At 45.7% G+C, this 26,641-nt stretch overlaps 1 protein-coding gene across 6 annotated transcripts in view; it reads left to right on the forward strand.

Annotated features, from left to right (window-relative positions):
• Positions 1 to 26,641, forward strand: part of UNC13B (unc-13 homolog B) — a 343,577-nt gene that overhangs the window by 195,444 nt on the left and 121,492 nt on the right. For 5 of the 6 annotated variants that reach the window (XM_074995889.1, XM_074995890.1, XM_074995892.1 and 2 more), the window contains 4 exons: positions 11,610 to 11,656; positions 18,787 to 18,865; positions 20,915 to 20,989; positions 21,539 to 21,758. In XM_074995889.1, the coding sequence (XP_074851990.1) occupies positions 11,610 to 11,656; positions 18,787 to 18,865; positions 20,915 to 20,989; positions 21,539 to 21,758 (421 nt within the window). Of the gene's footprint in view, positions 1 to 3,288; positions 3,312 to 11,609; positions 11,657 to 18,786; positions 18,866 to 20,914; positions 20,990 to 21,538; positions 21,759 to 26,641 lie in introns of all 6 variants that reach the window. The other variant, XM_074995888.1, reaches the window with a different exon arrangement.

A 26,641-nucleotide genomic window follows, 5' to 3' on the forward strand; every position in this document is an offset into this window, starting at 1 on the left:
TGAGGTGCAGATTCCAAGAGCCAGACAGAGTCGTATGCTCATATTGATGTCCGTCTTAGTTTCCATAAAGTGATCATTAAGGTAAAAACACCATTGAATATTCTGTCTGTCAGGACTCAAATGATCTTATGCTCACAGATTTTTTTTAGCCATTGCATCAAAGGTACCTGCTGAAACATAGCCTAAAACTAAATTAACAATTTATTTTAATTGAAATCTTTGTAAAAGTCTGTACGTTAGATTCTTCTGTTGCAGTATTTTGTTTCGTAGCCAAATGTATCCTGGCCCAAAATCTGTTAAAAGCCCAGGATTTAGTGCATTCTTGCTTGTCATTTGCATAAAATGAATTGACTTTCAGTAATAGAGTTAAAAGTAGCTTGTCTGTTTTAATACTATCTTAGTGATCGCACATATGTAATTACACCCATATATAGAGCAATTTCACAAATTGTTTTAGGTATTCAACTGAGTGCCTCTAGCTGCTATGAGGACTTGTTTTAGCGCTTGTTTTCTCTGAAGTCATTTGATTCCTTCATACAGGCACAAAATGATTACGCTGGAAAGCTGTGAAATGGTTCTGTGTGTACCGAGGAATCACTGTGAATAACTAGAAGGGCAAGTAACAACCAAGAGTTTCTGCGACTCTTGCATAACTTGCTAATGTTGGAAATGCTTTTTTAAATACAGGTTCAAACTCCCTTATTGGGCATTCTCTCATCCAGTGGCATCCCTTGTCTGGAAGGACAAAGGATGTTGCTGGACCAGAGAGCAGCTGGGGGAACCCTAGCAGCCCCACAGCTGGAAGCTGTCTGAGTGCCGAGCCCTGCAGCTGTGGGGACCCCAGCTGAATGGGGGGAAGCCCTGCAAGAGTGAGCGATCCCCTTCCAGGCAGCTGGCCTGACCTCCCCTCATCCAGAACCACTCTGGTACAACCTGAACTTCTTTATTTTTTGTTGGGGAGAGTAGTTGAATTGTAGGAAATGCTAAGATTTATTTCATGAAGTAAAAATCTTATTAAAAACAGAATGGTTTGCTTAGAGAGAGTCACCAAGAATGTAAAATTTTTCTAGGGAGACAGCCAGTTTCTGCTCACAGACAAGAAAAGAGGACTCTGGTCTTTTCACATCAAGTGCTATAGAAGTACGCAGAGACACCTAAGTGGTGTACTCTAAGAAACTCCTCTTTACACTTCTGCTTTTCTGTGACCAAGAACATTCCGTTTCACAGACTTTGCCATTTGCTGATTAACAGTAAAACTGGGAAAGGAGGAAGCATACTTGCTGATTTGACAAAACAAAACAAAAAAAACAGTCTTGTAGCCCTTTAAAGACTAATAATGTGATTTATTAGGTGATGAGCTTTCGTGGGACAGACCCACTTCTTCAGATCTGGAAATCAGGATTTCTGTCCCATGAAAGTTCATCACTTAATAAATCACTTTGTTAGTTTTTTAAAATGCTGTAGGGCTGCTTATTTGTTTTGTGAAGATTCAGAATAACAGGGCTACCTCTCTGTGACCGTTCCTGATTTGAATATTTTTGCCCCACCCCCATTCGTAAAGTACCTAGCCACTGTCCCAGAAGAGCCCAGGAAAGCAGATGAATCTTGTAGCATGTCTTGAAGAGGTCACCACTAGGCTGTAGCTGATCCCATTAACTGTCCTTAGGTGCTACCTAGATTATCTGTAGCAGAATTTGTTCTGCCACTAGTTTGAAGAAGGCAGGGACCAAGGGGAGAGAAATCAGACGTGCCTGTTTCTGTATGAAATTCCTGCTCTCTGTCTTGTAATAGAGCAATGTAAGCTATGCAGGAAATGGCAGCCGCCTTGTGGAGATTGAGAAAGGGTTAACTGCCTGCTCTTCTGGGCCCCATTTGGAAGTGACTCCTGCCTGCTGTGGCATGGAAGGATGAACACCGTACCTAATGCTCCCATCCCATTTTGGCTGGACAGGTTCTCTTCTGGCTTCTGCTGCGCCATTGCGCTGCTGCCCTGTGCTCTGTAAGCACACCTGGTGTGCGGGTTCTCAAAGGTTCCCCATTTGCTAGGCTCCTTGTGTTTGAGGAGACCCCAAATGTATTGAGCAGTCAGATGGAGCTCGCCCTGCAGCACTCGTTATGGCTGGGCATGCAGGTTGGGGTGGGAGCGCTGTTGCTGTTAGCTGCCTGTTGAGGCTCTGGCTATGAGAGTTAGTGATGTTTGAGGCAGGACAGAGAAATGCAGCTAGGAGAAGACTGGGGGAAGAGGAGGGACAAAGCTGGGCATATGAAGAAACATAGGTAAGTAACACAGCAGACCAATAGATGCCTATTCGCACTCTCCTGTGCTCGCACGGACCTGTGTTTGTATACACTTCACAGCAGGATGACCTCTGCGGAGGCACTGTCTCAAGAGCCAACCTTTGGCAACAAGCTGATAGCCAGACCCGACCTTCAGGCAAGGCAAACAAGGTAGTTGCCCTGGGGCGTGTGCCTGCAGGGTGCCATGCTCCCACCAGTCAAGTCTCTCTTTCAGTGTGCATGTTGGTCCCCGCAAACTTTTTGGCTGGGCCTGCTCAGAGCTGATGGTGCTTCCTGGCTGAAAATGGCCTTTCTGGAGAAGATAAAAGGCCCACTTGAGCAAGGCCACTGCTACCCTTTAGGGAAGCTTCCTTCGTGCACTGACAGGCAAAATTCACTTTGTCTCAGAAAAAATGTAGTTGAAAAATGCAAGTTTGAAAGATGTTCACTTGATTTGTAATAAATGGAGCCAGTTTACCCTTCTTGACTTTCTTCAGCATTCTGTTGCTTAGGTATTGGGTCTAAATACAATTAATAACAGAAGATAGACTTATCCTAGGGATATATCCATTTCAGACTAATCACCCTGGGACTGTTTAAGAGGATGTGCCCTCTCTGGCTTTATCTGGCAGGCAGCCATGTGAAGTGTGTGAAGCAGCCTGTGTACTTCTGAGAAGAAAATTGGATTATGGAAAAGTCTGTGTCCCCTTTTAATGAAAAGGGAGCGGACGCCTTTTTGTCTTAAAAACGATTTAATAATGTGTAAGAACATGAACCTTGACGTTAAAGCTCTAGTTAAATATGATCCATGTTTTAGCTAAATAGATTTTAATGTGTAAATATTCCAGGCGAGCCTGTGAAAACTTCCCCACCTTCCCCTGCAAAGAGCTCTTGGACTCTCAGCAAAGGTTTTCTCCACCTTCCAAAGCCCTGTCTCAGAGTCCATGGCAAACACCGACTCTAATAACTCTGTTCTTCTCCTTCCCTTTTTTTTTTTTTTTTCCTTTGCAGAAGGAAGTAGAGGAGAAATTCAGGTTATACAGACTGTGAATTCTAACCAGCGTGTCACCTCCTTTCCTGGAGCGCCAATATGTGTGCATGCCCTGTTTAACTGTAACCAGCTGCTTCAGCTGAGGCTTCTGGATTCTTCCTGAGTTTCTTTAGCATGTTTTGGTTTTCAGAGGAGAATCGCTAATAATGTGTGTCAGCTAAGAAGAGTCTGTTCAGTGCGGGTAACCTCTGAGGTGGGGAAAAAAAATCATGCTTTATAGATTGAGAGGCTCCTGAATGATACCGTGTGATCTGTGTCTGCACACACAGGTGCAACATAGCCGAGAGACAGTGGGTTCAATGTCAAAATGTCTTAACTCGTGTTGTCTAACACCTTTTTCACTTTCTGCAGCTCTTGATAAATTGCATGATTCCAGCCCATTCTCTTCATTGCTAGTATCACTTCATACCTCTCGCAGCGTTTTTGTGAATAAATATTGCCTTTAACAGCTTTAAACTACTGTTTATGGGTAGTAATAACTCTGGGGTGAAGCGACATCACATTGGAATACAGGTTTGCTGTGGCTTCGTATACCCATTCCTTACTACTGTACTGTACATTTGGAATCCGTGCCTTTGTTCCAGTAGGCAGTATAAAGGATACAGTTGTGCCATCAGGACTTAGATGTATTTATTTTCAGTCACACGACCTTTGCTGAGATTTGCATCACCTCTTGCTGCCATTCAGGTACACGGACAGTCCTGACAAATCTTTGAAAAATGTTCATTTTCCCCCTTCCAATGCCCAGTGCATTTATGATGATTTTCATGGACATAAGAACATTAGAATGGCCATACTGGGTCAGACCAAAGGTCCATCCAGCCCAGCATCCCATCTGCCGACGGTGGCCAATGCCAGGTGCCCCAGAGAAGGAGAACAGAAGACAATGATCAAGTGATTTATCTCCTGCCATCCATCTCCTGCCCTTGTTCTGAAGGCTAGGGCACCATACTTTATCCCTGGCTAATAGCCATTTATGGACCTAACCTGCAAAAATTTATCAAGCTCTTTTTTAAACCCTAATAGAGTCCTATGGAGTGCTGTGCAATTTATTATCCAGAATTCACAGCTTCTAGTGCAGAAGAAAATCTGCCTGTTCCTTTAAAAAAAAAAAAAAAAAGGGGGGGGGGCAAGGGGGGGCAAACCCAAAGCAAACCCTTTAATTTTTCCAGAGGCCATTTTGATTTTCTTTGTCTCACCTGTTTTTGAGTCACTGCCGTGTAGGACAGGTACTAGTTACATGAATTGCTTTTTCATTAGTTTTTGTATCTTCAGCTAAACTGGCTCCCTATAGCAGTCTGATCCTCACATGGTCTTTTGGCTTGTATGTGGGGCAAATCTCCCAAGTTTCACATAGTGCCCCGAATTCTCAGGTTTGGGCTTTAAACTTTTGGCTTGGTCACTTGCGCATCAACTGCTACGTATTGCCACTCGTGACAAATCAGAAAACTAAATGTCTCCTGTGTAATATTTTCTCTGAGGTTAATCCTGTCATCTTCCTCCTTCCATGTAGAGGAGATCAGGTACCTGCCATGCTGCTGAGTCTAACACATAGAGAACTATAATTGCCTGAATTTAGTTTTCCTCCAGCTGCCCCAGGATGATAACTTCTCAGTCAGTGGCTTAAGCGGATGCCATTTGGGTGAAGTTTCATTGCAGATACAGGGGACTGTGACAAGAGTTGTCTTTGGTTTTCTGTAACTTCGAACGTCATGAAACATTGAGTGAGTCAAGATGGGCGAGTTGGAATCTTGGTCGAGTGTTTTCACCGTGACCATTTCCCTTTGTTTGAGCTTGCCAATGCCCCTGACAACGTGCGCTCAGAGGTTCCGTGGGGTCCTCACACACTCATTCCTGGCTTAGCATCTTGGTCCTCCTGATCCTCACAAAAACAGATATAGACTTTGGCATATTTCTCAATCATTTAAACTGGTACAGCTTGAACCTCTCTAGTCTGGCACCCTCGGGATCTGACCAGTGCTGAAGCAGAGAATTCGCTGGACCATAGGAGGTCAAGATTGTCGAGTGGTATTACCAACACTTCCACTGCTTAGAAGACATGTAGGGGTAAATTACAGCCAAAGAGCAACACAGGACACTGTGAGCCAGTAACGGTGGCTGTAAACAAACTTTATGGGACCACAGGAAATTTGGTCGCACACGTGATAAGTGGTTATCTGGCTAACTAAAATCATACCAGATTATGGATGTTGCCAGATGAGAGAGGGCCGGATTAGAGAGGTCCAACCTGTACTTCTACACAAGAAAGGGACTATGACAAAAATAATTTCAACTTCAGTGCTGCTTAAACTATTTGTCTGGTGGTTTTATGTATCCATACAGTTTTTACTTATGCTGATATCTTGTTTGATGCAGTGTTTAAGAAGAATGGAAGGTTAAATGTGTTTTAAAAAGGAGTGCTTTTCCGTTGTTCCTGGACAGGACTGGCAGCTTTGTGCTGCTTTTGTTACCTTTTATCCATTCCAGACTTGATGCTTTCGCCAGTTGGATGCATTTGTTTCTATCATGTTGATTTATCTCTTTTAAAGTGCTCCTCTGCAGAAGTGTTTAAATGTTCCTTTCCTCTCCATTGAAACACCACTTTTTTTGTCTGAAGCAATTTGTAGAGTAAAGTGCAATACAGTCTAATTATTTCAGGATAATTAAATCAGAGGGCTAGTAACCCTAGCTCCTGCTGTAGCTGTACTGGCAAAGCTCTCATTACACTCGGTGCCAGCTTCCGTGAGAGTTTTGCCTGTTGAGCCTAACTGAGCAGCTCCGTTAGTTTGGCTCATTATTCCAGAACATGGGCTGTGTTTTGGCTTCCCACTAGGGTCAGTTGTTAATCGTGGTTATTGGTCAATAGGAGAATTGTGAGTTACAGTTAAGGTAAACTCTACTCTGAAAACTGTTCACTCACTGTGAGGGCTCCCCTGGTTTTACATGCGGTAGTTAGCGTTAGACTTCGTGGTAAGTGGTTGCTGGATCAGGTCCCAGGTTTGTAAAATTATCGGCTGTCAGTGTGAGAAGCACAGAACCAAATGAATGGGATGTAATGATTCAAGCTTTGTCTACTGGAGTAACTGCTTAATGCTCTAGTATTGAAATACATTTTTATGCACTTTACCAAAATGGAGAGGAAAAAATCATGTTCCACTCAGACAAATAGTTGCACTTGCCAAACGTAGGGCTGGACTATGCACCTCTTTGTTGAGTAGTTCCTAACTTTCAGCAGCCCACGTTGCTACTTGAGGAGGGAGGGACAGCTCACAGAGTGGAGGGATGAGAGAGATGCTGAAATAAACGTGACTGGAAATGGTTCTTGAATGGTTTTGTGTGAAGGTTTCGATTTGAGGATCGTGTTTCAATGTACAAGTTTTCTTCATTTTCGTTTCCTGCTTGGTCCTTGAGGCACAAGGACTGAAATGCCAGCCATCCTTTGGAACTGCCGCCTCCTTAGTTCAAGTTAGGCCAGTTACTGCAGTAGTGGGGATGCGACCAAGTGTGCCACCGAAGCTTTGAGGAATGTAGCTGGAGTTGACATATCTTAGGTCGACTACCTGCGGGGCAGAGGGAGACAGTCTTCCATCAGCTTGCCACAGTCTTCACGTCCAGGTCGACTGCGGAGCGATCAGATTGATTTAGCCGGTCTTCAACTGACCACCGTTGCATCGATCTCCAGAGCTTGGATCCTGCTGCGGTATGGATCATGGCCATGCCAGGGTGTCAGACCTCCTAGCTTTCAGACAGGTCTGGCTGTCTCAGCTACGATCTGTACTATGAGCCTGAGCCTGAGTTTTGTAACTAGCATCCCGGCCCAGGTCTGTAGCCAGCTGCTGAATCACTTCCTTTTCCTGTGAAAGGTGCAGTGCTACCTTCCAACCACCACCTGCCAGGCTCCAGGGAAATCGCTCATCAGTTCTGGTACCTCCAGGCTAGCAGCACTGCAGTCTTATGTCTCTGCCCTAGATAGGCCAATGGGACTCTCAGCAGAAAGTCACTAGGTACTGTAGGGTATATTGAGATACTGTGTTTTGCTCACTTTCTGGTAGGTAGCACCCCTTGGGGTACACACAACTTCTACTAATCCTAGCTGCAGGAAAGGCAGCTTCCATTCCCAGAGAGTGGTGCAGCCATGTCTCTGGGCCTGTGTATTCTTGCAAGTAACTCCCTAAGGTGTCAGTGGAACATGGGCACTTACCTAAGAGCAAAATTTGGCCCTTGCTGCGGGACAGATTTTTGAAATATTAAATATTCTGGGCAGTATTTATGCCAGACTTTTAATCTCTTGAAAACTAGCAAATTATATTTAGTGTACCTCAGATGAGCTGCTCAAATATTCTCACTACCACTCTTTGTAACTGAGAAGTTATTTTCAGCAATAAACTGTGGTGAATTTGTGTTTTTCATATTTGGTCATTGAGTCCAGTGGAAAAAATTGCTGTGTTACTGCTAAAGAACATTAAATTGATTTCTTCAGCAGGGTTTGGCAACCCTATTTCATTTAATAACATATGCTTTCCTCCATCTTCTCCTGAAGTATATAGGAAAAGTCTGAGTGTAAAAGTCAGACTCTGGTGAGGCAGCATTGATGGTGGGGACATCCCTCTCTGAGAAATACTCCTTCCCTCTGCAGATGCCCCATGATCAGTGAGGAAACTCCACCGAGCTTCAGATTTCAGTGGTGCTGGAAATGTGAATCTATTGCTATTTCTTCAAACCTTAACAGTCCTGTACCATCAAAGTTGGGAGGCATTAAATTAAAATTCACTTGTGGAATCTCCATCATGGGAGATTTCTAAGAGCAGGTTAGACACACAGGTGTCCGGGATGATTCTGTGACTTTGTTGCCACATTTGCCTCCATCCTGTCTTCATCTGTTTAATCCAAGTTATTCTGTACACTTTTCAGGGTAGGAGTCTTGTTTTCTGTCTAGACAGTGTCAGAACACCAATGGAGCTATAAAAACAACAAGAGGAGTAAGGAAATCAAACTCTTTGCACCTGAGAGATTGGTGATTCACGCTGAGTTTTTAGGTAACTTCAGACCTCCCATGGAGGTCTCAGGGACAGAATCATATACTCCAGCATTTCTGTGTTATGCCGCTGGCAGAGCTATCGCGTCCATAGGGGAGGTGGGACAGCATCCCTGCACTTCTGGGGGGCGGGGAGGGGCTGGTGCCTGCAGCGGGGATTCCCCCCCACCCCCTGCCATTTATTTCTGCTTGCCTGCAACCCAGGCTCCAGCTGCTCACTGCTAGTCCATTCTTTTCTGGCTGGTGCAGGGTCCTAGTGCCCCTTCACTTCTGTAGTGCCACTCCAGTGACCTGCCCTGCCCCTGCCCTTCCAGGCTTCTGCCTAGCGGGGACAGACTCTTTCCTTTTCTGCCAGTGGGACCCTTTGCTGTCTCCTCCAAGCCCTTCTGTTTTCATGGGTGGGGGTTTGGGGTGCGGGAGTGGGTGAGGGCTCGGACTGTTGGTGCATGTGCTGGGCTAGGGCCTGAAATGAGGTGTTCTGGGCTGGGGCAGGGACTTGGCAGTTTGCGAAGGGGGTTTGAGCTCTGGCTGGAGTGAGGGTTCCGGGAGTGAGTTTGGATGTGGCGGGGGGCTGAGGGCTGGGGCAGGATGGGAGGGTAATTAGGGTGCTGGGGGTGGGGCTCAGGGCTGGAGGAAGGGAGGGGGATAGGCTGGCGTGTGGTTCCAGGACAGCAGTTGGGTGTGTGAGGGGGCAGGGGGGTTTGGAGTGCAGGCTCTGGGAGTTACAGTGGAGGAGGGGTGAGGGGTGGAGGCTCACTCAACTCCCGCAAGCTGCTGCCAGGCACAGCACTGAGGCAGTGGGGCCAGGGTGATCGGCGCACTGCCTGTGCCCTCATGCACCATTTCAGGTCCTGACCAATGGGCTCTGTGGAGCTGGTGCTCGGGGTAGGGGCAGTGCATGGCGTACCCAGGGCACTCTGGCTTCCAAGAGAGAGAGGGACGTGCTGGCCGCTTCCAGGAGCCGCGGAGAGCCTGCCTTCGCCGCGCTGTGCTGCAGACCAGACATCTAGCAGCCTGGTCAGCAGTGTTGACTGGAAACCCCTGGGTCCCTTTTCAACCAGGTGTTATGGTGAGAAACCAGCTGCCTGGCAACCTTAACACGAGCCCCAAGAGTAGGCTATCAACAGACGGGAAAGGCCCTCCTCCTTCTCCAGCTATAGTTACAGTAAGCAATGCAGCCTCAGCACAGCAAATGCTACTGGCCTCTGTCGGTACACAATAAATATTTAAATGTTTTTTTCCATTCTGAACGTCATTCCATTGAGGAATTTTTAAAAAATCAAAGCTGCCCAGTGAAATGAAATTTTGCCCACAAAGATAAATTCCTGCACTGTGAACTGACATGTGCCAGGCGTGAAACTGAAAACTTCATCATAATTTAGGCCTGGTGTGGGCAATACTTTTGATTGGGGGGGGCATTCCAAGATTTTGCTAAGTGGTTTAGGCCTGCATTTTTCTATGGGGTGGGGAGGGTATGGGGTGTGAGTGGTTGGGCGCGGAAGGAAATTTGGGGTAGGGGAACTGGGGTGCAGGAAGGGGTAGGGGGTTTGTGAGGAGGTTTGAGTGGAGGTGGGGGTTGTGACCTGGGGCAGGAGATTGTGATGCTGTTGCAAAAAAAGCAAACATGATTCTGGGATGCATTAGCAGATGTGTTGTGAACAAGACACGAGAAATCATTCTACCGCTCTACTCTGCGCTGGTTAGACCTCAGCTGGAATATTGTGTCCAGTTCTGGGCACCCCAATTCAAGAAAGATGTGGAGAAATTAGAGAAGGTCCAGAGAAGAGCAACTAGAATGATAAAAGGTCTGGAGAACATGACTTATGAAGAAAGGCTGAAAGAATTGGGCTTGTTTAGCTTGGAAAAAAGAAGATTGAGGGTGGACATGATAGCGGTTTTCAGATATCTTAAAGGGTGTCATAAGGAGGAGGGAGAAAACTTGTTCTTCTTGGCCTCTGAGGAGAGAACAAGAGGCAACGGGCTTAAACTGCAGCAAGGGAAGTTTAGGTTGGACATTAGGAAAAAGTTCCTAACTGTCAGGGTGGTCAAGTACTGGAATAAGTTGCCAAGGGAGGTTGTGGAATCTCCCTCGCTGGAGATATTTAAGAACAGATTAGATAGATGTCTATCAGGGATGGTGTAGATAGTGGTCGGTCCTGCCGTCGGGGCAGGGGACTGGACTCGATGGCCTCTCGAGGCCCCTTCCGGTCCTAGTGTTCTATGATTCTATGATTGGGGTGCAGGTTGGGATGCAGTGTGGGTGCAGCAGAGGATTCTGGTCTGGGGAGGGGTGTGCGGGGGGAGTGCAGGGTCTGGCAGGAACTTGTGACCTGGGGCAGGATGTGTGCACAGAGGGTTTGGGTGTGACTTGGCACAGCAAGCTGGGGTGTGGCTTCAGATGCAGGCTCTGGCTGGGAGGTGCTTACCTATGTGGCTCCAGCAGTCTCACCCCCCCGGCCACCAAGTGACGTGGTGCCTGGCGTCACACAGCACCAGCAGCTTGCAGCTTTGTGACAGGCAGGGACCCTGCCTCAAGGCCCCGGGGGGCTGCAGGCCAGATTTGACCCATGGGCCAGATTTTGCCCACCCCCCTATTTACACCATTGTGCTGAGGGGAGTGCAGCTCTTCTGTTTCTCAACTGGGCACCCCATGAAAAGTGAGTGGCCCTGGGTACTCTGTGGAGGACAGAGCTTTTGCATGTTAACTTTAAGGTGGAGTTGAAAGAGCAAACTGAGGTTTGTGTTTTGTGGCTAAGGAAGGCTTTTTTTTTTTTTTGTGCATGAGAAAAAGGACAATAGGTTGGTGTATTCCCTTGCTAAGTAAATCCAGCTCACTTTGTTAGTAGCTCCATTTGGTCCCTCCTTGTGCATTTCTTGCAGCGTGTTATTAATTTCTGGTATTAAAATGCAAATGTACTCCTGGTGGCCAAGAGTGCTGAGGAGTTCCTTGGCTGCATGAGAATGCTGGAGTTGCTCTTCTGAGATTTTTTGAAAGGGGAGCTGCACTGAACAGGCTCTTTTGGTCCCTCTTTGGGTGTTTGATGAGACCCATCAGCTGTTTGTGTACCCACCTGACCTGCCTTGCCTTGCTGCAGCCATCTGAGGTGCTTCTGGAGATGGAGTGTTTGTGTGCATCTGTCTGCATGAAGTGTGCTCCATTTACACCTCCCCCACACCTGACCCTGCTGTGTTAGTTCAGGGAATTGTCTTTTGGAAGCTGACTTGGTTTCTTTTTCGTTGTTTAAGGGGCAAGATGATGCAGATCCGTCAAAACCGCCGTGGTTCCAAGAAGGGTAAGTAGGCTTTGGGACTTCTTCGCTTTCTTTCCTTTCACACTGCTTTGGGTCTCATTTCACTGCAGCAAGAGTGTGAGTGTAACGTGCAGTCTGCACGGTGCTTTCAATGGTCTTTCCCATCATCATGCTTGAAGTAATGAAGACAAGCATTCCGTTCCCTGGAACAGGGTGCTGGTGTTTCACTGCCACTGTTGAAGCAGGGAGGAAATGGGAGCAGCTGTAGCGTGCATTGTGCAGCTAGTCCTGTTGAGACCCAGCCTCAAGCACAATGCAGGGATGGCTGTACCTTATGTGCGAAATACTGGGTGCAGCTGTATGTGGTGGTAATCTGTATTCATAGTCCTTTCTGTCCGAGTTACAGTGGCAAAGTGTTTAAAATCCTGTGGGAGGCTTTCTGTGCTTTCTTGTTCTCTGAGCCTGTCCTGTAGCTGGCCACTTGGGAAAGGAAAACCAACATCTCAGAATAAACGTTGAGCTCTCTGTGTTCAAACGCCTTGTCCTTGTTCTTGGGAAAAAATGGGATTAATGAATGTTGTGACAACATCCTGTAAGTAGAGCGGTGCTGGCAAACACAGTACACGGAGAACACTGGAGGAAATCTTCAATGCTTTGCAAAGTCCCTAGTTAAATAATAGTTACCACTATTAATCTGTGACTTGTCAGCGTGAGGGGAGTTTCAGCTAATACGCCAGCCACCGCCACTGGAGCCGGAAGGTTCTGATGACCCATTAAGTCAGCATAATACTTTACATAATACATGTCGCTACTGTAGTTTTTTCATAATGAATTTGAGTTTCTTCAAGACAAAGACATGGACCTTCTACATGTTTATTTGGATAGAAATGTATGGCTTTTTTTCCGTTTTCTCTCGTTCCTTGTGTACAATACACCGTGGGCAGGATGTGGAGAGGCAGATTTGTCTGGAAATCTCAGCACAGTATGGGTTCTCCTTGTGTATATATTGGATTTCACAACACTGAAATAGGTTTTCTTAACCAACCATGAAGTTAGACTGGAGAAGGCTTCATGCTACAGCCTTTTCCTTTCTAGTAACTGTTTTTGCAATGTTGTCTCCACTACTGAAAGCTTCTTGCCAAACCCACAGAAGTCTAGTGCTGCCTAGCAACCTCCCGCTTTCCAAAGGAGCCCAAGACTTGCTGAAGAGGTTGGTGGAGAACTGGCAATTATCAGTGGCAGAAGATAGTGATTTATTCTAATGATAACACCTTCTACTCATTTTTAACAAGGAGTTTATAAGACAAATAAACTAGTTCACACACTGAAGAGGATTAGCTGGCCTGAGGGGTGATTGAAATTATTCTTTTTGCATTGATTTAAAATAATTTGTGCTAGACAATTTGTGCTACTCTGCAAAATGTAAACTTGCATCTGACAAAATAATTCATTTAACTTTTTTTCATTACACCAGAAGTGTGATGTTTAGCCAAATTGTGATTTATATACTGTATTCACCCACATAGAGCTTCATTAAAAGATAGCTCAAGTTGAAAGGGTGTTGATAGCTAATGCAGCTAGTGTCGAACCAAATGCAGTGGTTCTGGGAACAGGTGACAGGGTGGATCATTGCTGATTAACTGCTCTGTTCACTCCCTCTGAAACACCTGTCAGTGGCTATTATGTAAAAACAGGATAATGGGCTAGATGGACTTTTGTTCTGATCCATTGTGGCCATTCTTATGTTGTTAAACTTTCCATTGTATGTTTGAAAACAAACCATAAACCTAAGTAAGGAAATTGGCCATTTCTGCTAGACCGTTTACGGTCACTTCATCCACAAGAAGTATTATTTTGGTGAATTCTGTGCTCTAGGCCAGACGAGAGGGTCACAACAGCCCCTTCTAGCCTTAGACTGTATGAAGGTTGCCTCACTCCACTCATACTGTACCAAAGCTTCTCTCTCTCACGAAAAGAAGTTGGTTCAATAAAAGTGCAGTGACTCTGGCAAGTACAGCATCAGCTGGCCAGGGGCAGGGCACAGAGCATCCAAGCGTCCTGTCAGCTCCTCAGCTAACCTGATCACAGTGAGTCCTTGACTGGCTCACGAGCAGGCGACAGTTTGATGGACTTTCCCACATCCTAGGCCCTACAGGGAGATATGCCGGGGGAGCTACCACCGCGTTTCTCTAGTATGACGACAGGCAAGCCCAGGCTCTTAAGATGGGCACGGTTCCAATACCAAGTGCAAATGCTGTAACCCAGTCGAGGGTGAGCTCTGCCCACCGGCGCTCTGCGAGAGGCTCTTCCCCTCTGCGCCAGTGAAAAGCCACTTTGCCATGCTATATACTGGCTCAGTTGCAGACAAGGAATCAGCTATGGCCCAAGTCCCTGGCCCAGGCCTGTGGTCAGACCAACTACCGTCACGTGAGCCTAGGCCCTAACTCAGGGTGGATGGTGGTGGATGGCACAAGGCCCAGGGCTCAGGCCTGCAGTCAAGCTGAGGACACAGTCAGATAAGCCCAGGCCCTATCTCAGGGCAGGTCAACAAACAGTAGCAAATATTCCACAAGCCCTGGGGCCTAGCTCAGGGCAGGGCAACAGGCAGTCTGGCCCTCGGCCAGAGATAGGAGACCTCTGAGTACAGGTAGTTGTTTAGAGAAGCCGGGGGGGAAGGAGACTCCCACCCACCGCCTGGGTGGCTGGGGGGACTCAGGCCTGCCCTCTCCACTGTGTCCCAGCCCAGGGCCCGAGCAGTGGCAACTCCATCTGCCCCCGGTTCATTGGGAATTCAGGCTGCGACATGCTGAAACCCACACAGGTACTGGTTCCACCAGAACTGGGCCAGCTGTCTCAAGTCTCCTTCCAACCTCCCCTCCCCAGTGCAGATTCTAAAGAGGGAAGTCAGTGCTGGAGGCATTGGGGCTGTCCTGCAGAGCGCAGGCCAGAGGACTGCCCTTTGTTCCTCTTTGAACTAGAGCTGGTCTTTTTAGAAAAACTTTTATGTACAGATTTCCAGCGATGGAGGATGGGGAGTAACTCCTGGTGCATTGTCTTAGTGGCTAATTAACCGCTTGTTAAAAATGTAAACTTCTTTCCAGTCTGAATTCAACTAGCTTCAACTTCCAGTCACTGGACCTTCCTCAGCCTGTCCAGCTAGACTGAGAAGCCCTCTGTTACCAAATTTCTGTTCCCTTGTAGCTACTTTCTGACAGTGGACAAGTCACCCCCATCTTTTTTAATAACCTAAATAAGCAGAATTTCCTCAGTTTCCCCCAGAAGACATTTTCTGCAGCCGCCAGACAATTTGTGTGGTTGTTCTCTGCACCCACGCCAGCCTTTTGACATCTTTTTTAAAACGTGCTCCTGGATGTACGCGTTATTCTGGTACTGGTCTCCTCATGCTGTACCCTCCTACTCGGTAGTGCTCTGGCTTGGTATTCAAGGATCACGTTAGCCCTTGTTGCAGTGCACTGGGAGCGCCTGTTGAGTGGTTTGTTCACTATGACCCAGTGTTTCCTCTAATTTTACCCATCTCGGAGCAGAACGTGCACCAATAGAGAGGGGATGTGTGACACCACCTTCATATTGGTGAATGCAACAAAGTTCATGTAGTGGGGGTGTGAGCCGGGGGTTCTGAGCATCGGAGGTTGTTCGAGACTGGGGCAGAAGTAGGGATAGGAGTGTGAGGGCCCCAGCTTGAGGGTTCAGGCTCTAGGGTGGGGCTGAGGTTGAGGGGCTCAGGGCTGGGACAGAAGGTTAGGGTCCCGGGGCTCTGGGCTGGGGGTAGGGGTGCAGGAGAGGGCACAGTCTCTGGGCTGACAGTGTTAGCTTGGGGTGGGGTTGTGGATGAGAGCTTTGGGGTGCAGGTGGGTGCTCAGGGCTCGGAAGGCTAAGGTGGGGCAAGGGCTTGGGTCTTGGGCTTAGCTGGATGGTAGCTTTTGGGCATGATCAGAGAGAATTTTCCTCACTGCAGCCTTGAGCTCCTTAATGAGAAGCTGTACAGCCATGCAGCTTAGGGGAAACTTAACCTAATTCCGCTAGATCCTTTCAGTCAGCGTGGCTGGTTTGTAGGGCACAAGCCTTCAGTCTGTAAGTGTGGCCTGAATCTCTTGTGCAACTTTTTGTACACGGTGGTGGTAAGACACATTTTGTTTGAATGGGCCCAGTTTGCCAATCAGGTCCATTCCTTCTGACCACCCTGTCCTCAGCACAGCCAGTTCTAGCCACTCCGCCAATCTTCATCATTCAGAAATGTTGCCAGTAGTGAGTGATTTCCAGATTGTCAATGAAAATGTGTAGCAGCATTTAGTCGAGTCGTACACCCTGTGGGACTTCACTCCACACGGCCCCTTTGGTGATTCTCCAGTGACCACATTGCCCTATAGCAAGTACGGGGCACTGGCCTCTGGGGATGGGGGTAGGGCTGCTGTCCCACGTCAGGGCTCCTTGGCAATGGGGGCTGCTGCTGCAGGGTGAAGTGCCAGGGATGGAGGCTCTGCAACCTCCAGTGGGGAAGGCCCCAGGGACTAACGGGGAGTGGAGGATGGTGGCTCCAGAACCACTGGTGGCAGGTGGGGGTGTTCCAAAGCCTCCTGGCAGCAGGGCAGGGAAAGAAGCAGGAGCTACCTCCCGGAGGTGTGGGAGGCCGGGCAATGAGACAGCCAACCCATGGAGGGGCTCTCTGGCAGCGGGAGCTGCCTCCCCTAAGTGTAGAGCACCAGGAAATGAGGCAGCTGCTCCGTTGTGGAGTTCGCTGGCAGCGGGGGGCTGCCACCATGCGGTGCCAGGAAATGGGGCAGCTGCTCAACAGAGGAGCTCCCCTGACGCAGGAGCTGCTGACAGAAGGTGCAGAGCTTCAGAGAACAGGGCAGCCCCCCAGTGGAGGAACTCCCTGGCAGGACACAAGGTGCCAGAGAACAGGAGCCCCACAAAATACAGGACAATTTGCCTGTCGTCTTAAAAGACTCAGGATGCCTTTGAGACAGCTTAAATACGGGACAGTCCCAGGAGAAACAGGACAGATAGTCACCCCGCCACCACCACCACATTTGATAGAATCATAGAACACTAGCACTGGAAGAGATCTGAAGAGGTCATCGAGTCCAGTTCCTTGCCCTCTCGACAGGACCAAGCACCATCTAGACCATCCCCGGCAGGTGTCTGTCTAACCTGCTCTTAAATATCTCCAGCAATGGAGATTCCACAACCTCCCTAGGTAATTTATTCCAGTGTTTTACCAGCTGGACAGTTAGGGAGTTTTTCATATTGTCTAATCTAAACCTCCCTTGCTGCAGCTTACGCCCATTACTCCTTGTCCTATCCTCAGAGGCCAAGGAGAAGAAATTTTCTCAGACAGGTTTTTCATCCACTTGAGGTGTAGTGTTTCAGTGCTGTGTAATACCCATTCTAAAATAAGATTTTTGCATGGCATTAAGTCAGATGCCTTTGTCTGTTATACTTACAGATCTGTTGTTTTCAGACAAACTTGTAATCTCAGAAAAGGGTGGTAGAGCTGTGGCGAGAAATTTCGAAGAAAAGGGCTCCTGGGTAGCATGGCTGTGAGGTTTTCCATTTACACCAGAGTGACAGTTTGAAGCAGATGTCCTTCAAAGCCCTCACAGAGGCTCTGTCATGGTGGTCCATCACTGTTGTTATGGAGGAAATGAGGGTGCTCACTGTAAAAGTTCTGTTTTTAATTTGTTTAGTGTAACCACAGTGATATTAAAGGAAAGCACATGTATTCACAGCTAGTGTTCTGCAGCTTCTGAAGTTAGCATATTGCCTTCTGCTTGGTGTTGTATAAATGCGTGCAATAAATTTAGTTAGCCACTTAACTATCAGTGAGTGACAAGCCGCATTGAACTAAAACTTGCGTTTGCCTGATGTTAATTTTTGAGAGAGAGTATGATTGTTTTCTGCTATAAAGGAAACCACACCACTGAATTCTACAAGCACTGAGTGCTGCCGCAGAAGCTGAGGAGGTGTCTCTGGTTTCCAGAGGAAGGAGGCAGCCATTCACTCCACCACCAAGTTAACTAATGAATGGCTGGCACTTAAGTGTGGGGGTTATTCATGTTTGAAAATATTTCTCCTCTTTATATAGAAAATGTTTGTTTTTAAAGGTATGGATTGCGTCTTTTACAGGACTCCTGCCGTGGGAAGGCAATGTGCATGGAAAAGAGGTCTATGTCAAATGCTATCAGACTTCAGTTTTTGAGAGTAGAATCTTAAATTTTGATGTAAAAATATCTTGCCATCTCTTCTGGATGCTGTAAAGCGAATTTTATTTTACCATATTGCAGCATCTGTGTTTCTGTTGTCATAAATCTTCTTCACACCTCTACCTGTCAGTGGTAGTGCTTGGTGATGAAATCCATCCTTGTCAAGGCTATTTCTAACCTTGAGGCATCATAAACAGCCACCTGTTTAAACATAAACTGAGAGAAGTATTTTCTTCCTCCTCCAAAATATGGAATGTCCCTCCCAAAGGCCTGAACCCAGGACTTAATGTTTTGCACTCATGTGAATGACAGAAGGATATGACCTTTAGGCTGGTCATTTTCCCTTTGATACTCTCCTGCCTCTATCTCACTGTAGCAGTGTTCTAAAATCCCTTTTTTTCCGTATCTACCGGTGTTCGGGAAAAGTATTGAAGTGGCAGGAAGCTAGTTAGTTGTCCACTTATCTGTCTAGAGGTTGAAGTGTCGCAGTCACAATTGTGTATAATTACTTTTGACATTTCCTCTATCAAAACTTGAGATTTTTTTTCTGAAGAAGAGATCAAAACTGGATTTAATTGCGGGGTGGGGAGAGGAGAAGGAAGCCACCAGCATGGTTTCCAACCCTCCAAGGACTTTTATGAGATGAAGCATGAAATTCAGAAGTAAATTAAGGGTGCATCTACACCAAAAGAGCAGAGTGCTTCTCAATAGGTGGAGTTGACAAGGTTATTCATGTAGCATTTTCTCTTGGTCACTGAGTCACATTTTGGTGCAGTAATCCTTCATTGCATCACAACTGATTCCTTCTATTTGTATTGATTACTTTATTAGCAGAGTGATCAATATTTGTAGGAGGCCATGTTTTGTTTTCTACAGGAGAGTTTGTGACAGAGTATGGTCCTATGCCATGTCCGTGACCACCTTAACACATTTTCCCTCTGCTTCCAGGCCTGCTGGTGGTCTCTATGGCATTGACAGCATGCCTGATCTACGTAAAAAGAAACCAGTTCCGCTTGTCAGTGACTTGGTAAGATTTGTCTTTCTATGAATACAGTAATTGGTGGAGTTACTTTGCCTTGTGCTGCAATACTGTTTACTACTCCAGTCTATTTTAGATGTCCTATTAATCTAAATAAACTTCTGACAAGTTAGTCAAATTAACAGTTGCTAGATTCCTGATTAATTTTGATTGGAAAAATCAATGGTTTGCACAGATGCCCTGAGAAGTATCTTTTCTGGTGAGCCAGAACTTTGTCCCTTACTGTAGACGTGAATAGGAAGGTTTGCTTGCTCTCTACCAATCTTCTCTGTAAACTTGACCTCTGATTCCTGATATACACCAGTTTGTTTTCTAGTCCCACATACCAGAGGCCAGTATTTACTTCTTTATTATGCAGACAGTTAGCAGCTTTACTGTGAGCAGTATGTATTGAGTTAACACGCGTTCTTTGAAAGAATCCTGGTCAGAATTAAGCCTGTTTTTGCTGACTGCTTCTTTCTTTGATTTATTAGGGTGATTAGCTCAAAGGGACTTTACAAAGCATTCAGTTCTTGTGCAACAGTGTATTTGTTCATTCTCGACCAGTATTATGTTTAATGTTTCTTTACCTCCAAACTATGGCTAAAAATGAAAATATCTGTTTTGAAATGTCAGGCAAACACTGTGTGCTAAGAACGTTAGGGAGAAATAAATCTGCCTACCGTGTCTTAGCACCTGTACACAGGCATTGTCATGTCACTTGAATATTAAACATTTTTCCTGTCACTGAAACCTGTTCGCACACTGTTAAATGTTTCAATAGAAACCATACAGACAGTGAGGTCAGCTTACTTTCCTACAGCGACAGCATGTCAGAGGAGTGCGACTTTTACAGATGGTGTTGAATATTGTATCAGGTACAGCTAATACATTAACACTTGGGAGAAGTTGCAAACTCTCTAACCTCCAAACACTGGTATCACAATGTATTCTATGTAAAGCTATGGAATTTGGTTTGTGCATCTGTCATCTGATATGTGCAGAACCTAGGAGGGGTTGTTTTACTTACTGCTTGTATCCGTGGAAACTTTGCAATAATGGAATTAACCTGTTGTACTTCTCTTGTATGCTTTCACTCTCTCTCTGCAGGCTATGGTAAGTGAAGCTAAAAACTGTCCACCACACTTTCGTCCAAACTACAGATTGTATTTACTTCCCTGCCACAGTTGTTTTACACTTTTGAGTTCTCCAATACCACAGTGCTGCATTCTGGTCCACCACATCACTGAATGAATGAACCTTTTCAGTCTCGTTTCAGGTGTCATAAATCAGAGTAAGAGATGGCTTCTGAGAAGGCTGGCTTTATAAGAAGCAGCAACACTTCTCATTTCCTTATCTGCCTTCACATAGCTGGAGTAGTTTGCTGGAGGACCTAAGCTGCTTTCCGGCCTTTGCGATGTATTGGTGGTGACGGGTGCTGAAAACAGTGAAGAAATTTGCTTGTGGTCCCTCCGTAATGTGCAATGTGAAGACAGTTACTCTGAAAAGCAAGGGCGTTCATTATATTCAGTGATGGCCACTGAATGTGACACACAGATGTATTCAAACGTGTCACCATTCCAACCCAACAGCATTCTCCAAGATTTTAGGTTACTCTCCTCATTCTGCCACCCTCCAGTCCTCCCAGTGTGATGCCCTTTTAAGTGACAAGGCTGATAATTTGATCTCCTGTGTAAACTTGAATGAAGAAGCTGGAGTTTAGAACTCGCTATAAGTGTTTTCTGTTTCAGGGGTACAGGAGAGAGTCCAGTTTTCATGGTACACTTCTTACGGGTGGAAATAGTAAAACTTGGTCCAGAAAACAATGGGTTGGGTCAGAAAGAAAGAAACGGTTCATGAGTGTTATGAATTCGGAGCACACATCCTAACTCCTTCTGGGATGAGGAGATTACCATTTGGAGAAGGTAGCAGAGGGCCCTTGACTTGTGTAGACTTCCTGCTCAGTCTCTGCTTGTGACAGCCTCTTCCGACTGGTGTATGTGACCTGTGAATTTGTGTATGCTCTGCTAACGAATAACACACTCTTTCTCTTCTCAGTCACTGGTTCAGTCCAGGAAGGCTGGAATTACTTCAGCAATGGCCACCAGAACTTCTATTAAGGATGAGGAGCTGGTAAGTAGACTTTATTTGTTCCTGGGGCCTTTCGTAAAAAATAAGGGGGTCTTGGTTCTGTGACTCTTCAGATGCATCTTGGAGTATACAGATGTCCACTGCAGGAGTTAGATTAGGCATATAGATGCAAAGCAACATGTATTACTTTGTTTGTTTGTTTTTTAATGCTGCAAACATTATGTCCCAGATAACACCTCAGGCTAGCATTTAAGGGTCTATTTATGAACTTAGATGGTGAACAATTACACACAGACCTGACTTTTGCTCTCAGAATATCACTCGTTGGGGTTAATTTCAAGTAACTGCACAACTGAGGTTGAAAGGGTGTTTTCTGAACACTGTTTCTCTGAGGCCCTGGGGTTAGCATGCATGGCTGCCCAGTCATCTGACAAACAGGGATATAATCTTTGCCTTTACTCTTTTTCATTCAAGAAATGTTCCCCCTATATAAAACGGTCCCATCATCCCAAGTCAAATCTTTCCTGCTAAGCCGTGCAGGTTAATAATATTCCAATCACACATTGCTTCATGTGTATTCTTGTATTGCAGAAATCTCATGTATATAAGAAGACCCTGCAAGCCTTAATTTACCCTATCTCCTGTACAACCCCTCACAATTTTGAGGTGTGGACAGCTACGACCCCTACATATTGCTATGAATGTGAAGGGCTCCTATGGGGCATTGCACGGCAGGGGATGCGTTGCACCGAATGTGGGGTCAAATGTCACGAGAAGTGCCAAGACCTGCTCAATGCTGACTGCTTACAGAGTGAGTGGCTTTCCCTTGTAACATTTTGAGAATGGGGTGGGTGAGCACCAGGAGGGGAGGGGACTGAGGAACAGCCATCTCCAAACAAGCTGTCCATCGTCTTTTCCAAACTGTGCGCATGGACGGAATCTCTTAATTGCTGGTTTGTTTAACTTTGTGCTCATCTAGACACTGGTGAAGTTCTTCGGTGCCTGTTAAAATGACTGCACATTTTCTGAAATAAAAAAGATCTGGAAATGGTGCTCTACGCTGTGGCTGTACCGCTCCTGCCACTGTAACCTTTTATAGATAAATGTGCGTAGACGTCAGTTTTCTCCCTACACATGCACAAACCAATGAAAAATAGTTCTGTTAATGGTGAGCAAAATTTACAGGTAGTCAGAATAACGAGAAAGTTGTTTGTAACCTTTACAAAACAAATACCCTTATGTTATATTAATATTAAAGTGGACAATGTTGTCTTTTAGCCATATAAAGTTTTAACTGTTTGAGTCTGTGTCCACTATCACAAATAATTATCTACCCCTCCTATTGTCTGGCACTTCCTACTTTATAACGGAGAGAATTTAAATGAATAAAAATATAAATGCTTTAAAAAAAATCATATAACTCGTCAACATTACACAAAATTTATTTTGCTAAACCTGTAGATAATTCTGTAGGTCAGTCCCAAAAGCACAGTATCTTAGAAGCTTCCATCCTATAGGGGTCAGTGGAAAAAATAAAAGATAAATAAACATGATCATAGAAAATAAGTTTTAAATAAATTACTAAGTTACAATCTATTATTATTTTTAAACTAAATCTCTTCCAATGTTGTTTGCTGTCTGAAAATCTGTGGTTTCCTTTTTTATTTAATGAAGCGTACACAGTCGCTGGAATTGGCTTTCCTGGGGGTCCGTGAATGATTTTGGGGTGATTGGGGACTGCAAATGGTTTGTGGGGAGGATTGGAGGTCCATACTAGCGGAAAGGTTGGGAACCACTGTTCTATGTCATTTTGATCAGACACCTTAACTCCTGAGCTGGAATATCTGTCCATGTGGCAGGAGTGTTCCTGTTTACACTGGGTTTTCATGGGTTTATTTTGCTGCAGTTTGTTTCCGCAGTTTGCCAGAAGGCATTGTTAGTTATGCAGATGGTCTTCAGTGTTGAGATGAAGAGTCACTGAAATCCTTGCACAGTAGTCAGTGTTAGAATACGTGCACCGGTAGACAATTAAAAGGCATATACATGGTCCTGTGACATTTTATAGCATTGTGACAGTGTACAAAAAAGTTGGAGCTCTAAGGAGATCCAAGGAAAAATGTTTTAGTAACCAGAAAAGATTAAATAGAGGACATGATTAGGCTGTGGAAATTTTGGAGCAGTGGCATTAAAATCAGAATATAAGCAAGGGCTAAGTACTGCAGTAACCCCACTGGAAATGTTGTCCAGAAGATAATTCACCTGTGGAATAGAACCAGCAATTGGAAAACAGGTTGAACCTTGCTCTTCCAGCACCCTCGGGACCTGAAGGTGCTGGACCAAAGAATTTGCCAGACCACAGGAGGTCAATAGAGAGAGAATCCAGAGTGACCTGGATAAATTGGAGGACTGGGCCAAAAGAAATCTGATGTGGTTCAACAAGGAGAAGGGTAGAGTCCTGCACCTGGGGCGGAAGAATCCCAAGCATTGTTATAGGCTGGGAAGCGACTGGCTCAGCAACAGTACGATGGAAAGGGACCAAGGGGTTATGGTGGATGAAAGGCTGGATATGAGTAAACAGTGTGCCCTTGTAGCCAAGAAGGCTAATGACATACTAGGGTGCATTAGGAGGAGCATTTTGAGCAGATCTAGAGAAGTGGTTGTTCCCCTCTATTCGGCACTGGTGAGGCCACATCTGGAACCTTGTGTCCAGTTTTGGGCCCCCCTAGTACAAAAAGGATTTGGATGTACTGGAGCAGGTTCAGCAGGGGGCAACACAAATGATTAAGTGACTGGAGCACAAGACCTATGAGGAGAGGCTGAGGGATTTGGGCTTGTTTAGCTTACAGAAGAGAAGACTGAGGGGTGATTTAATAGTAGCCTTCAACTTCCTGAAGGGGAGCCCTAAAAAGGAGGGTGAGAAACTGTGCTCAGTGGTGTCAGATGGCAGAACAAGGAGCAATGGTCTGAAGTTGAAGAGGGAGAGGTGTGGATTAGATATTAGGAAAAACTACTTTACCAGGAGGGTGGTGAAGCACTGGAATGTGTTGCCTAGAGCGGTGGTGGCTTCTCCATCCCTCGAGGTTTTTAAGTCCTGGCTGAACAAGGTCCTAGTGGGGATGACCTTGTGGGGGTTGATCCTGCTTGAAACAGAGGTGTGGACTAGATGACCTCCTGAGGTCCCTTCCAGCCCTATGATTCTATGAACTGCCAAATAAAAGTCTAGACAGATTATCCCTCAAACATCTGCACACCTTCTTTCATGAAGAACCTATGCAGGGAAAGCCTCCACGAACTGATCCATAAAAATGTTACCCTCCCTTTCTATGATGCCAACAAGAAATCAGCCAAATCTACTATGGACAGGCTGCAAAAAATATCTGTTGAGATGTTCACTGTAGACAAAAACTTTGATATTTTTCCTCTCCTTCACTTTTATATCTCTTCTGTGGTAATAAGGCCTTCAGTGCAGATATTTCTACCTGTGTTTGTACGAAGAGACAATAATCCTACATTGGGTCCCTGAGCACTACCATAATATAAGCAACAAAAACTAGACTCAGTGTAGCGTATATAGGAAGACACAATGCAGAGCAGATGTGAACCCTGAATTCCACAGAACTTCAATGTATTTCTGGTTTGAGAGCTCCACTGCAATATATCTTGCTTCATTCAGCAAGTACAGGAGTTCCTGGCTCAAAGCTCAGGCATCTACTCAAAATTTCAAGGTAGCACCTAAAGACCGGTGTTTATTTCATGACCTCATTGCACTGCAAATCCATTTTGCTTGTGTAACTCTATCTTGCAGACTTACGTGGAATTAAGTAAAACTGCGTTTGAAGAGCATGTTCTCAAATGGTGGGACTAAGCATTTGCACTGAAAGAGAGCCCCACATATCTAAGCTTAACAGAGTTGTGAAAGTTCAAAGTCTCAGATTTCTTTCATCTCAATTCTTGCTTTTCCTCCAGGAATCCCTATTATGATTAAAGCTTAGTAAACCAACTCAGACTTTTGCTTCTTCCTCAAACTCAACCTATTCCCTATCTAAGGTTTGAAAATGCATATATTTTCTATCTTTTTGTTCACTTGAAAGCTTCTCTTAGGAACTGGATATACAAAAATATTATCAACAACCTGGCCAAAAGCCTGGAATACTGGAACTCTCATGAGAAAGCCTTTTTCATAGGAGACTTTTTTTCAACCCTAATATCTGTGGGCTTATCCCAACCAGACACCTAAAGAAGATCCACCAACACCTCTACAATTTCTCTGCCACTCCACCTGTCTCTGCCCCCCTCCAATTCTTGATAGTATGTTTCCCTCCTACCTTCGGCACCAGAATACAGAAATTCCCATGTCCACACACTGGCTAGCCCACTCATTACGTCTGCCCTAGTGCATTGTTTCCCTCTGCTACTGCACTGCTGAGCACCTCTGGAAAAAAATCCAGACTGACGACATGAACTCTCCGGACTTCTCCTTGCTAAACCAAGTAACTGTACCCAAAGCTAAATGTTTGCTGATCTCGCTCCACTTGGCCACCACACTCAGCACCTCTCTATTCACTGAAGCATCCCATGCTTCAAGGTTTGTCCACGCTGCCCCCTAGTTCAGAACAAAGGGGTGTGAATACTACTCCAAGCCAAGTGCTGTACTGTAACTACCCTGTATGGATACTGAGGGACGCAACCTAAAGAGTTCCTAGTTCATGTTAACATAGTCTTCATCAAAGAGGGCAACATCAGTGCAAACTTGGAGCACTTCAATTCATGCCTGCAGTCGCTGCATGGGGACGATACAGTGCAACACTTAGATGCACGCTACTATTCACCCCTCCAAAGTCCAAGCTGCAGGGCAGTGTAAGACATAGCCTTTGATTTTGTTAGATGGTGGTCACAACTCATGCTTCAGACAAGTCTCCCATTTGTTCCCCATTTTTTAAAATACAAGTCTCTCTAGATAGCAATTTAAAATATACAAGTTGAACCTCTCTAATCCGGAACTCTCTCATCCGGCAACATCCATAATCCAGCATGATTTGAGTTAGCTGGATGACAACTTATGGGTGTGGCCAAGTTTCTCCTGGCCCCATAAAGTTTGTTTACAACCACCAGTCCAGGCTCTCGGAATTCTGTGCCATCATTTATCTGTAATTTACCCCTAAATGTCTTCCAAGAGCCCAGTAAGCAGTGCAAGTGTTGGTGATGTGGTAGACAATATTCATAGAATCATAGAATTATAGGGCTGGAAGGGACCTCCGGAGATCACCTAGTCCAGCCCTCTGCTTCAAGCAGGATCAACCCCCACTAAGTCATCCAAGCCGGGACCTTGTCCCTCCAGGACTTAAAAACCTCGAGGGATGGAGAATCCACCACCTCTCTAGGCAACGCATTCCAGTGCTTCATCACCCTCCTGGTGAAGTAGTTTTTCCAAATATCTAACCTACTCCTCCCCCTCGTCAACTTCAGACCATTACTCCTTGTTCTGCCATCTGACACCACTGAGAACAGTTTCTCACCCTCCTCTTTAGAGCTCCCCTTCAGGAAGTTGAAGGCTGCTATTAAATCACCCCTCAGTCTTCTCTTCTGTAAACTAAACAAGCCCAAATCCCTCAGCCTATCCTCATAGTTCTTGTGCTCCAGCCCCTTAATCATTTTTGTTGCCCTCCGCTGACCCCGTTCCAGCACATCCACATC

Source organism: Carettochelys insculpta, chromosome 5, assembly GCF_033958435.1.
Source record: "Carettochelys insculpta isolate YL-2023 chromosome 5, ASM3395843v1, whole genome shotgun sequence".
NCBI lineage: Eukaryota > Metazoa > Chordata > Testudines > Carettochelyidae > Carettochelys > Carettochelys insculpta.